The 13,976-nt window shown below is 36.9% G+C and overlaps 1 protein-coding gene and 1 long non-coding RNA gene across 6 annotated transcripts in view; one reads left to right on the top strand and one right to left on the bottom strand.

The window, feature by feature from the left end:
* The window catches only part of LOC105687068 (eukaryotic translation initiation factor 4 gamma 3-like), a 48,844-nt gene that overhangs the window by 10,066 nt on the left and 24,802 nt on the right, over positions 1 to 13,976 (bottom strand). For 4 of the 5 annotated variants that reach the window (XM_012402424.3, XM_012402426.3, XM_012402422.3 and 1 more), the window contains exons 2-7: positions 13,522 to 13,892; positions 13,053 to 13,313; positions 11,930 to 12,056; positions 11,597 to 11,791; positions 10,444 to 10,640; positions 9,152 to 10,064 (exon numbers count right to left, since the gene is read on the bottom strand). In XM_012402424.3, coding sequence (XP_012257847.2) covers positions 9,152 to 10,064; positions 10,444 to 10,640; positions 11,597 to 11,791; positions 11,930 to 12,056; positions 13,053 to 13,313; positions 13,522 to 13,892 — 2,064 coding nt within the window. The remainder of the gene's footprint in view (positions 1 to 9,151; positions 10,065 to 10,443; positions 10,641 to 11,596; positions 11,792 to 11,929; positions 12,057 to 13,052; positions 13,314 to 13,521; positions 13,893 to 13,976) is intronic. The other variant, XM_012402423.3, reaches the window with a different exon arrangement.
* LOC105687069 lies at positions 1,326 to 13,758 on the top strand. The gene is made up of 2 exons (XR_007278962.1): positions 1,326 to 1,490; positions 13,570 to 13,758. It is a non-coding gene; the product is annotated as an uncharacterized LOC105687069 (long non-coding RNA).

Raw genomic sequence — 13,976 nt, 5'->3', positions numbered from 1 at the left:
ATAAAGTTATGCAATAATAATTGGGGATAATTTCAGATTATTAGTTGTCTGTCAAAGACTTTTCAGTCCACTACTTTCATTTATTTTTTTAATCATCATAGAAAATCTCATGAATAACTTCCCATGTACTTTTGAACCGGGTCAACTATAATTGCTTCAACAGCTTGTAGATTATCGAATAATTCGGATGGGAAAAATTGATAGAAATTGAGTCATAGCCGACTGGATGCTTGTTGGATAATCTAGCATTGTAATATCAATTAGGTGAGGTGCGAGTTGGAAAGTAAAGCAAGTGTACCGGCTAGTAGCCAAAGATAATTATAGATCCTTCTGTAGGAAGCTCACTGATGGATTTTTACTTTCATGCATGCTATGCCACATGGGCACTGCTTCTAGATATTTCTACATAATGAATAAAAGCTAATATAATCTAAGCACACGTCTGAATGAAATAATTAATTATCAGATGCTTCAGAGTCTATCAAACTTTTAGTAATTTTCAATTAATTCTAAACTCCAGATTTGATGGATCAGTTCATGAGATGCTCACTTCTCAAATACCGTGAGAAATGCATATGAGATGAAATCAAGTTATACCATGATCACTGGATCCCCTTCTGTTGCGACTTTTAGATCTTGAACTACTGCAAGCACGTCCAACAGTATCATTTCTCCGATTACTCATGACGAATAATTTTATTTTTTTGCGATCAAAACTTTTTCAATTGTCATACCATGATTAACAATGTCCAAGAAAAAGTGATGTCCGATATGTCAGGGTAAAGAGAATACATCAATGTGAAATCGACTGAAAAAATGATTAAATCTCAAATTTCACTGGTCAAAATCGGTACTGAGTCAGTATTTATTTATAAAACTACTCCGCGATCGTTGCCAGCAGTAATACACATATGCATGTGAATCGCACGTAAAGGAACAACAATGATGTACAAAGTGAAAATCCATCTTCAAAAAAGGTCCATAGTTAGGGTCGTATTCCACGTAAGATTAGCCGTATTCATGAGCGGCAGCTCATGAATCGACGTTTAAAGTACATTTTCATTGTCGAGAAATCGCCTTCGAAATATTGTATTAGATTTTAATATTTCTTCATCTTCAATGGAACCAACAGAAATGTTCGCAATATCGTCGAATTTGAATTTATAGTTTAAAAATGTATTGAAAATGAACTTAAAAAGCTTGATAAACCACTTGAGAAAAGTCAGCTAAGCTTTCTCGCGTCTATTTTAATTCAGGACTGGCGCAAAGCGCGACGTGGGACGTAAAATATCTTAAATTAGTCCACTTGGAAATGAGCAGGCGCATTGAGTCTAACCTCCAAATATCTCATCCCTACATAAACCATTTAATATTTAAAGATGATGGTTATCACAATTTGGCATTCGTCAACGAATTGTCCGAAAATTATCGTGCGTACTCAGCCTATTAATCACCAAATTTTCATCAGTAAAAAATCATCGAAAAATACGGTAAATATTATCATAATTGCTATCATGCCGACTATCAAAGTTATTATATGTATGTATGTACGGAAAAGCCCCCTCCCACAAATCACGACAAACCAATAGTTTTAAATGGTTTACCTACTATTACCTGCGCTGGCGCACATGCAAAAATTTTAATTCTATCAGATATTCTGAACAGAGAACAGTCATTTCAATAGTTCTCTATGACAATCATCTTTAAAATGAATCACTAATAATGAAAACATAGAGCGTATCATAGTATTGCGTAATCTTTCTACATATGTTACACGTTGTATTATTATGTTTATATAAATATTCAAGGTTTCAGATAGCTTCGCGTTCAGATTATTATAAGGAGTCGCATAAAAAAGTAGATAAAAGAAGTCGACATTTTTCGTTACCACCCGAATTTTTCCCCGTACGATCTATCAATAATTTCTACACACTGGTGTGATTCGGCTCATTTATTGCAACAAAAGTGAAAAAAAAATTAAAAAACACTGTGACTCATGAATGACAGTCATTTTTCAATTGTTGATTGTACTATCTAATATGTATAAAAACCAAAAAAATAATACTATTATAATAATCATGGCTACGGTTCAATTGTCCCGCTTTTGTTATTTATCGATTACACCGAGTTCTTCGGATTCAGTTAAAGAACATAATGAGCTTTGATAAACTATCATCAGAGGATAATTTAATAATTGCTTCAATTATAATAGTAATAATAATGATAATGAAACGACCAGAACTCTTAATACATTGAATCTCCTTATCAATTTTAAATTCCATAGGTCAGGCTCCGTTATCAATTTCATGCACAATCTATCCTCCGATCAGTTAGCTAACAATTGCGTATAAGTTATAATGTAAAAATAAAATCACACGTTGAAACGTATTGAGATATCGCTCTGTCACTCGTCTGATCTTTATAACACGTATAATAAATATGTTCACCTCCATATTCGTGGTAATTTTTCAGTACGAAATTAAACAGAAGAAGACATTTTGCACATTATTCTGTCGGCAATCAATTTTTGTCGACTGCCAATTTTCTGTTTATTTGTCCCCCCAAAAAATACCAAATTTTTGCACATTATCCGTCGCGTGATACGCGAAGATGAATAAATAAATAGAATAGCAATTGCAAAAAAGCTCGTCATCATCAGTAGCGAATTTTCAGTATTACAACAGTATAGGTAGTTACATAAAAAATATGACGTAATGACCGCACCCCGCTCCAATCACCCGTAGTTATTTGGGTTAACCAACTCGCATCAGATTTTCAAATTCAGTATATGTGTAGGTAAATGTGACGAGAATATGTTTTCTTTATCGTGACAATACAATAAATCTCGAGTGGCGGAAAAAAAAAACAAAAAACTTCATCCGATTTAATATTGGAAACGGAATCAACTTTTTAATTAGAAAAGATTTAATTAATTCGAGCACGTATACTTGTCGTACACGTCTCGTAGAAAACGAATCATACCCGAATAATTGAAGAATGCAAAATGAATTAATGAATCATAGAATTTCAAAATAACTTGGAAGATGAATAAACAAGGTCACATGGAATGAGAACATTTTCCGCGGTCATCATAATATATTTTTTTCCCTTGTGTTTCTTATTCGAGTCGCATAACATTTTCAGTTTTTTTTTCTTTAAAATAACAATTCCGCGACAGCTAACTCGCTATTTCGAGCGACCCAATGAAACTAGGAGATTCGCAGGGAAGGCAAAAGAAAAAGAAGAATAGTCTTTCACGAGATAATTATGTAGGCCATGTCTAGTGTTTACAAAACTATCGCGTCTATATATTTATCTGCTAATTATATAGCGAAAGTAGAATGAGTAATCTGGCATAGTTCTTTGACAAATTTAATCTATAAATAAATAAGATCAAGGAAATCAATGACGAAGACAAGGCACACGACGGGCTATTTGTCCGACCGAATGAGAATGATCAGTAATACGAGTAATATTATTTTATATTATCGGTCTGATTAATCAGATCAGATACCGATGCATTAGAATCTGCACATCTGGGGTAACGAAGTAAACCGTGTGCGGAAGGAGAAAAAACGAATAACATGGCATATATGGAGACGAATGATAATCACAAAGTTTAACGATGCAACGAATTATTCGAGCAGTTAGAAATACTGTTGAGCATTATAAGGACCACGGGAGGGTCGGTACGGTATATGGATGGAACGCAGCCTCACCCGGGCACAAAAGTCTACTCTGTTAGGTGGTGAATAGAATAATCTTCCTTTCCAGGTAAGGAGACGCCAGGAAGGCCGATGGAATTTCAGCGCACTGCATATAACCATTCAAAAGCGTAGGACTTGGAAAACTCAATGAAAAGGAAAAAGAGAGCCGCGAATGGACGGAAATTGAAAGTGATTTTCATGGTAAGAACAAGATACATGATGCAAATTGGGCAACCAGTATCAAACCATAACGGATCAACGATAGATCAAAGAGTAAAGAATAACATCTTGTAAATGAATGAAAAAAAGTAACAGAAAAAATCAAAGAAAAAATCAAATTCCTGTCGCTATGCAGAACTCAATAGTTGTATATGGCTCGCAGACTCGAATGGGGCTTTCGTACGGCCGTGACCTCGTCCGACTATCGTGCCACCATGTCTGTCTGTCTGAGCAGACACCGTTCCTACGTTGCATATACGTTCAGGTATATCTTATACCTCACCTCGCCTTACCTACCTACCTACCTACCTACCTAAAGGAAAGGCTCCCGAGCTACGGCCTTTCTCACTGCCTTTGGTAGGTTAAAAGAAATTCAAGCAACACGCCCACAGAGTGTGGGGCTGGTGCTGCTGCAGATGCGAAGGCGTTGAAGAATGAAAAGAATTAAGAATAAGGGTAGAAAAAGTGTAGATGATACGCGTTAGAAGTGCCCGTTACAAGAATCGATCGAGAGTCATTCTATGTAATAACTACAGGAAATGAAAATTGATAGAATGAACCTCGATTGGAATAAGAAATCGAACGGAATATCAAACGTTACAAGAAAATGGTGAATCAGCGTAGAAGGTACCCTCTAATGCTGAGTCTCACCAATGATGAAAAAACTTGAAAATAACTTGGATAATAATAACCATAATAAGAAATGCAAAAAAAGAATCGGTAGACATAAGGGGAAAAGTCAAAATGATCCCTGCTCCGCGTGAGAGGGAATGATAGTCGAGGACCCCTTTTACCAAACCAACTCAGCCAACCAACTTCGTACGCAGCTCTCTATTTCTAGACGGGGTTCATTTACTTTTTCCTTTTAAACGGATGCTTTCGTTGCTATGCTGTCCGTTGGTACGACATATGCGACGATGCTGCAGAATACCCAAATCTACAAGGATACACGTATTATCGGAATGAAGCTTCAAGAATCTGAAGACAGCTATAAAACCTTCCAAACTTTCCACGTGGTTAGTGACGATATTGAACGTCTAATCGAAATAAACATCCTACGTAAATTCAATACTCTTAGAAAAAAAGAGTTGATAGCATGCAACGATCGGGAGTGAGGTGATAAAAAATAAAAAGAAAAAAAAGAAGAGAATAAATGAGAAATTGATTTGCATTAGCCTTATGGTTTAGAGCTAAAATATCGTTAAAGTTCGGTAAGTGCGACAAGTCAGGCAGAACAAGGAAAATTCTAGCAGATAGATCAATATTGAAGGTATTGTACGAATTCTGTGGATGAACCGTTGATGATTGTTCATAAATACATAACATAACGGAAAACTGCTGCAAGGCAAAGTTTAATATTAAAAAAATCCATATTGAGACAAAGGGTTCGAACAAATCAGGTCGGACCGCATTCCCTAACCGGCGCGACACGAGGAGCCCCACCAATCGAACATGGCGCCGGCTCTTTCACGAGACAGCTCTCTTTCAATCGTCACACAAGATGGCGTCCGTGCATTTTTAAGCCACCATATGCTCCAAAAAAAATTACCTCATCAAACTTCAACCTCCACTACATTAGAATAAATATTACTTGAAATACAAAATAATCGAAAATAGTTAGGTCCGGTAATTTTAGTACTGATCCAACAAGGAATATGCTAAGTCTGAGGCCCCCACCCACGTGGTAAAAACGTGGCAGCCCTAAATTTCTCGTTTTTGAGGGCCAAGTTATTCTTTCCAACAGCCTTATAAACTAATAGAATAACTATCAAGTATTATAAGTATCAGTAGGAAAAAAAAATTACGATTTCTTTAACAAATGAAACAGATAGACAGAAAAAGTTTTTTGATAATTTCGGAGCAACCGATGTGAGACTTGGGCGTAAACGTGGGAAAGAAACAGCATTGCTATGATCGGAAGCGCGTTCAATTTTCGATGAAATAAAAGTAATTTAAAAAAGAAATAGCGTTTGTGAATTTTTATACATACATGATTATGTGAAGATATCCTTGGGCGTTGTTTTAATTAATTTTTATAACACGTTTAGAACGAATTGTTCAGAGAATAAAAAACTTAAAAAAAATTAAATCAATTTGTACAGAATTTGATACTTGGTCGTAAAAAATTTGTTGAAATAAAAAATACGTTAAAAGAATTAACACTGTACACTTGTTTAAAATAACGACAATATGATCGCGAATTGTAAAAATCCTTGTAGATATAAGTATATACAATTTTTTTAATCTAAAAATCACACTTGTAAAAATAAAAGATAAAAGTGAACGGAAAAAGCCGCGTTGTAAAATTCTAAAGTCTAATTTTCTCGATCGAAATCTCAATACGTATAAATTGGTACCGGTACTGTGATGTAAAATAGAACTTGACGAGATTGGATACGATTTAGTATGGAGCAATGATTTAAATACAGATAATTAATTAAAATCTTTTAAATTACGTGTTAAAAATAAGCGTATTTGTTGAGTAGTTTATTACGAGGGCGTTTTTGTGGTTTTTATACGTTAACTTGGGACGTTACAAGGGGATGTGTAAAAATTATTGGAAGGAGGGTTGGAGTTTCGAATATAGTACCGGATAGCACAGCACGTGCCGGCTGCTGCAAGGCACTTGGAATTCCCGGCTCGAAAATTCTCGACATCTCCCAACCTTCTACATCGGTTCTTTTCGTATATATTCGTATATTGACGTCATCGTCTACGGAATTCCCCCACCCGCGTATAACCTTCTCCTGCGCCATCTAGCGGTCGCCATTTTCGCTGTTTCCCTCGTTTCGCTCTGCGGTTCGCGATGCGACAATTCACGAGGCGCCGCGTTACCGATGCTTGGGAATGAGAATCAGGAATGTGACTTCCATTTGCACAAACAGATATTGAAGCACATGTGTGCACGTTAGATACGCATTACACAAATTGTGTAAAATGTTTTCGTACAAAGGCTCAGCACGAATATGAAATTTTTTATAATTTCTCGCTTCTCTTAGAATTTTATCTCCGAGAACAATTGTGTAGCATCCGAAGACTACCTATGCGAATTCACGAGTAATGCGATATTCTTTCCTTTTCATTTTCGATTCGTTTCATTCCGCCATTTTCTACAGTCTCTATTAGCTTTCTTTTATTCGACTGCTTTTCTTTTTTGTCTCATGTCCATCTTTCAATCGTTGTCGGTTTTGTGGTTATAATTTATATACTGCAAAAGCGTTGTCTATGACGCGAACTTCGATATGGTGGAATTTTCTCGAGCGATTCATAATTTCGCGAATTTTGTTGACAAATCTCTTTCTAGTGGAATTTATAAACGACCTTAGGCCGTTCTTCATTATTATTCTCAACGCGGAGAAACGGTGAAAGGCGACTGAACAAAGTGCGAGAGAATTCACCCGACTATACAGTACGAAATTACGAATTTTACGGACACGTTCTAGGACTATTTTGCTTTTCGTTCAAACAAAATACGTTACGAATTCATACACAGCTTTTGTCTCAATAAAGTTCTAAACACTCACCCTTTTTTCTCCCCATTTTCCTTGAATTTTGACGGTTATTTTGTTACAAAAAATATATATTATGCAATTAATCGATTATTTTTATATCAATTTCAGCACTAAACAATTTCTTTTCTTTTTTTTTATAAATCAATTACTGATAAGAATGCCGCAATTGCAAGTGTATTTAAATATAAACCAAAAGCACGAGGAAGGATCGTTTCCGTACGCACTTGAAGATATAAAAAAAATATTTGACAAAAAAAGAAAATCGTAAATACACGTCCAACAAAAAAGTCAAAATCTATGTAAAAATCGATGACACATTCACTATTCAACGAAATCCAAATTAGATATTCACCCACGGGTTATTTTCGAAGCACGATATTATAATTAGTAGAGGAACTTTGTTTTAAAAAAATACGACGGTTTGTTTTCAGACTAGAAAATGACAGACATTCAATTCTCAGCTTATTAGGTTAACCCTCAAACACCGGTTACAAATTTCACAATTTGGTTCGATCAACGAAGCGCGAATCAGAAAATTTACGGATTATTAATTCTAAATCGTAACACACAATACGTTCCGAAATCACTATCCACTTATTTTACGGTACATTGCTAATTTCTTCAAACATTAAAGCGATGGATTCTGGTTAAAAACGTGGGCAGCTGTTTCGCGTATCTTTGGTGGAGACGAACTGCCCTTTGCGACGCATTCGCGAACAAAAAGTAAACATCTCTGTTCTGTACATAGCACAAAGGACAATGTATATAGCACAAACGAATATAAGCTGTCTTCTTTCGTATTATGTATCTACTTAGTATAGGTACCTATATCTATATATATACCTACAAAAGCACCGAGAGCACAGACCTCAAGCGTCTCTTTTGACCCTTTGACCATTACCCGCGACTCATATATTTGTTATCAAATATAAATTCAATGCTGAAAATTTATATACGCAATCGCGTTTCGATAACTTATCGATAATTTCACTTTTTCAAAGCATTATATTTTAAAGTTCAGCTAAACGTGGTTTTTATTCTATTTCTGGAACAAATACTCAATTTTACTAACCATGTGTGAGAATTGATTAACATTCGAAACCACAATAACAACTGATTCGAAAATATTCAATGCATTATAGTTGTTTTGATGTAATGTACGATCATTTTGTTCTAATAATGAATTCACTATCTCATCGAAGACTGACTGAGCCTATAGACTCGATGAAGAAATATTAATTCTTTTTATCCACGTTTATTTGTTTAAGATTTCTCATGCGACTTTCTTTGAAATACTTCAAACTAAGGTGCGAATGAATGTAATGTCCAGTCTACAGCCTTGGTCAACTTACCCAAGGGTATCGGCTCTATACTTTTACTTGAAAAACAGCTGAATTCAAAGCGTGATACAAGTATGTAAATGTGTAATACACATCATGAATTGTTTTTGCAAAAGTATAACAATCGCATAGGATACTCGCTAGTAGATATTGAATGATATGCGCATGATTTTTGAAGTTTGAACGAATCTGATTCAATGACTTACAAAATCAAGGGCATGAATACGTGACTTTGTTGTTCATTGGAAATATACATATAGTAGGAAAATATCGTTTAAGAAAAAATCGAATATAGTTTTCATGATCCGGTGGGGAACCGGACTATATGGCAAACTGAATTTTGAAATGTAAAAAACTTTATCGAGCAACTTACCATCCACGAGCCTTTGTTGCTGTTGATCATTTTTGGAGATTGGTTCTGCGTCATGTTTTTCAATCTTTTCACCTATAGTGTCTCCATTGGGTTTTGTTTGTTGATGATCCAACTGATTCTGTATCGGAGTTGGCGTGGTACCCCTAGAGTTGAGGTTCCTCTCGCTTAACTTCCGCTCCTTTGGTTCCTTTGGTGCTGAAGGAGGTACTTCGGAAGCAGGCTGTGCGATGGGTTGAGACTGTCCTTGATTATGAGGCTTACGGCGCGCCGGAGAACTTAAGGGAGCCTTGCATTCTAATGTGGGGAAATCGTCTTTGGAAGGTACAGGATTGGAATTTGCCGATATAACAGCACTGCTAGGGACATCGGTGGGTACGATGGTTGAGCTTGCAATCGTCGTAGGGATATTTGAAGTTTGAGAGATACTCGAAGGAAGAACAGAAGCGACTGGCTCTGGTTCAGGAACAGGGATGGGAGCAGGTGCGGGCAACTGTGAAGAAATAATTTCTTGGTTGATAACAACTGGGATTGGTTGGGGTTCCTCGGCTACGATTTTTATTTCGCTTCTCGGTTGAAACTCTTTGACAGATAGTTGAAGTGGTTTATGTTCCTTTGGTTTGGTGGGACACGAATCAACTTGAACCGCGGTATTAGAAGAAACTAAGGATTGACTACTAAAGGGTTGAACGCTAGGTATACTTTGCGTTGGCGTTGTAGGACCAGTATTACATAGACTGTTATTATCGATCTCTGGATTTGTTTGAATTTTGATATTGGGTAAGGTTTGAGAGGCATTTTGAGAAGTGGGAGTTTCCGGCGCGCTAGCCGGGGCTGGTGAATCGGAGTCTGATACTTCATACGCGGCTTTTGTAACCCGAGCCAAAAAGTCGGCTATCATATCCATACCGCAATTCTGCAACAATCACCAAATCTACGTGATAAACGGCGATAAGTCTTGTAGAACCAAACCTCCATTTTTAATAACTCAAAACTGGCTCCATACTCGAAATTATAATTATACAAATTCAAGTCAATATATCAGAGAAACGAAATAAATATACAATTAAAATATTTGTACTTGAAAGATAAACCATTGTCATCCGAGATTCAACATAAGGTTACAACTCTCAAGTACAAATTCAAAGGTTGGTGATTGCCTAAACGAAATTTATCACATAATAACCTGCCCAAGAATCTTCATATTTTGAACATTTGCATTGACAATTTTTAACAAAAAAAAATTGTGAAATCGTTGGGCAATCACCTACCTCAGTTAGTATAATAATACGCACCTGTGGCTGGGGGGTTGCTCTATTACTAGAATCACCACTTTGAGTTGCAGCATCGTCATCGTAGATCTCATCACTAATATTTTTTCCTGTTTTGGGATCCACGATATCTATAATAGCTTGCTTTCTTCTCGGTTTTCTAGGATTGGTAGAACTGTTCGCTGCATTCTGTGCACCACCATTGTGGCCTTGGTAAACTTCTTGAAACACAAAAAAAAAACCCAAAGTCACAATATGAAACTTACAGGTCAAGTGAAATCAGTTTGCAGATATTTCTCAGATAACCGCTAGTTATGAAAACTATTGAACTTTTAATTTTACAGCAATAAAAAAAAATTTTTTTAATCACACTAATGTCACGCAACTTACCGAAATATAACTTGTAGCCATCACTGCCAACATACATTTTAGATATAAGGTCGTGAAACTATAAATTCCGAATCTTTAAACACAGTCACACAACCTCCTCATGCACTGCTCAACTCTGAACTGCATGAGGTTTCAAAAATTCGGAGGCTATATATAAGGGATTTTATACCTGAATGGGGCAGGTGTGCCCTGGGGCTCTGCACCTGCTGCCTGCATTTCAGTGACTTTCAAGAAATACTTAGCAGTCTCAAGTAATGGCTAGCCCTTACAGCATTATAATTTTCACAGAACACTTTAAAGTATATTGAAATGAACATTACTCTAATTACTTTTAATGTCAATTAAATTCAATGCATGAGATTAGTCACGAAAAGGTATGGGATATCCATCCTATTTTCAGTATAAAAAGGTATTAAAGGTGCTTAACCAAATTCTGACAACACTAGCTAACTATTTTCCGAGTTAGAATAAATTACCGTAGCGATCTATTATCTAATTGCGATATGACTGAGCGGTTATTCGAAAAGCTCGCACTACAACTCTGCAAACATTAGTTCTGTTATCATTGAAGCTAGATAAGCGTATTTCGGATCATTAGATATGACTTGACATTACGAGACCTTCATCATTTTGGATACGAAAGTTTCCGTAACATACAGATAAATATCAACCGAAAAAACCAATTAAAGCAAGATGATCCCAACATGTCACAAATACTTTTTTCCAAATCACATTCTAGCTAGATGTTGCTTAGGATCTTTTTGACAAAATTTAAAATAGTACTTGCCAGTTTGCCCCAAAGCTAAAGGTATCTGTTGCATTGGCTGAGGCTGCTGAGAAGGCTGTTGGATACCACCTTGCTGAACAATGGTAGCTCCTTGACCCCCAGCCAGCGGACTTCCAACATGTTGAGCCCCTCCACTAACTGCTCCTGATCCTGCTCTACTCAAATTAATTTGAGGACCTGGTGGCGTCAAGTAGTCTGCAATTTCAGACATAATTCTTCCTTAAAGAAACGTTACAAATAGACAAGCGCTGAGAATAGTACAATAGAAAGCGTGCAATAACATCAAAGATTACTGACGCCTTCATATATAATAATTGCATAATGATAGTTTACATCCGGTATGTTGCGTTGCGGGACCAGATGGATATCCATAGACATTTGGCGCCAGGATAGTGGGTTGATAAGCTGGATACAAAGGTTGACTTTGATGACCGTGATGTCGTGGTGGTGGACCCGAAAACTAGAATGACAAGAGAAAATATTTGTCACATTTTTATTCAACACTGAGTTACAAGGCTAACAAAATTCTAAAGGGGTTCATGCTAAGTAACTACTGAAAAATAGACCCGGCAGTCTTTTCTTACACTATGAAGTTTGTTTGTTTTCAAAATTATTGTCAAAATTCTATAAAAATTGAAAAATAACCATCATCAAATATACTCGCAAATTCATGATGAAAATTTGGAATCGGTTAAATGGACTTTGTAAGAAAAAGACATTCGTGGAAATAGATATACAATGAACAAATAAATACAAGAAAAGTAACAGCACGTATTCTATGGAGAATTCCATACTCTGAAGGAAAATAGAATGTGAACATGTGTATTACATAGAAAACAACGTAAGGGAGAGTAACTGTGAACTGATTAATAATTTTTTTTAATCAGCTCTTTAGTTCTGCGATAGGTAAAAGGACGGAAGGAAAACATAAAGCAGGGTTTTATTGAATGAAGTATTTGCAATCGTGTGGTACCGAACTGAATTCTCCAAAATTTGGCATCACGTGAAATTCACTTAGCAGAGCATGTAAATAGAATACTCATAACTTCATTCATTGTTCTATGCACCGGTGAGAAAATAGGTTAGAATAAAGGTCATCATGTATTGTATGTAAGTCAGTTAGTTTTAAGCGCATTCACGTGTTTCATCTTGAGAATGACTACAATAATGATATTTCCAGGCCACTTAGAAAATTTCCAACAGAGTGGCAGTTGATTTTTCTAATTTGACATGTTTTATTCTGATGAAGTTATAGTAATAAATTTTTGTTCTTTGGTTTCTCATCACCAAGCAAGAGGAGCAGTCGAATATAAACATGGACAAATTGCGGGGTACAATTTAATTGAGTACCACTAGACGGCAGAGATGATGTTAGACATTACCACGGAGATATAGGATGTACATCGCAAAGTGTTGGGGGTAGATTGTAATAAGTATGTAATCGACGGTACTTAACTAATACCTGAACGGACTGCATCTGATTGTTCATATAAACAGACTGTTGGTGGGGGCCAACGTGTGAAGCATGCAAAGGCACCTGGCCTGGCATGTACAGTGCAGGTGGCAAACCAGCAGGGTGCTGATACATAGCCGTTGGTTGGCCCCCACCCGCGCCTACCGCTTGCATGCCTACGACTTGTGCTCCACCGCTTCCCTGACCTGCTCTGTGACTAAGACCTCTTGGTGCTTGTTGCCTCGCTCCCGTTGGGTAGTAAACCTGGAACACAATTTATTATCACATCGCTCAATGTACCTTTAACCACCAAATGTTGGGAGCCTTCAATAAATACCAAAATGTTTTTTAGATTGGCTCAAATCGTAAATTGGCAAGACGTGAATCTACATCTGTTGTGTGATTCAATTTTGAATGAGATTTCTTCAAAGGTGGAAAGTTCTCCACAACGCACCAACTTTGAAAAATTTACCTGTGGCGTTGGTCTCGTTTGATTTGTTACATAAATATTTTGTTGCAGGGATGACGGTTGCGCCTGCAAATGAGCTGGTTTGCCCATGTCTTGAGGTGATGGCGTGTGAACCGGAGGTGTAGTCGTAGGGGGTGGTCCCTGAGGTTGCTGAGACTGTACTCCGGGTGTTTGCGACTGTGGAGGAGCCTGCTGCGCCCCTGTTTGACCTCCTTGGGGTATACCCGTTGCAGATTGTCCGATGCTCTGTATACTTCCAAGTGGCGGGGGCCCTCTACCTCCGGGTACACCTACGCTACCCCCACCCCCACCAACCTGACCACCAGGTTGACCTCCGTAGTTCTGTCCAGGCACATGAAAGTTCACGTCTGATCCTGCAAAACGAAGGAATTCCAAAAGCTTGATTATATTGTTGTTTCAACTGTATAAATACATAATGATTGATATTCAATCAAAGG

Source organism: Athalia rosae, chromosome 1 (assembly GCF_917208135.1).
Source record: "Athalia rosae chromosome 1, iyAthRosa1.1, whole genome shotgun sequence".
Classification (NCBI taxonomy): domain Eukaryota; kingdom Metazoa; phylum Arthropoda; class Insecta; order Hymenoptera; family Athaliidae; genus Athalia; species Athalia rosae.
Note: the sequence above shows the minus strand (reverse complement) of the source record. Positions and strands in the feature narration are given on the sequence as shown.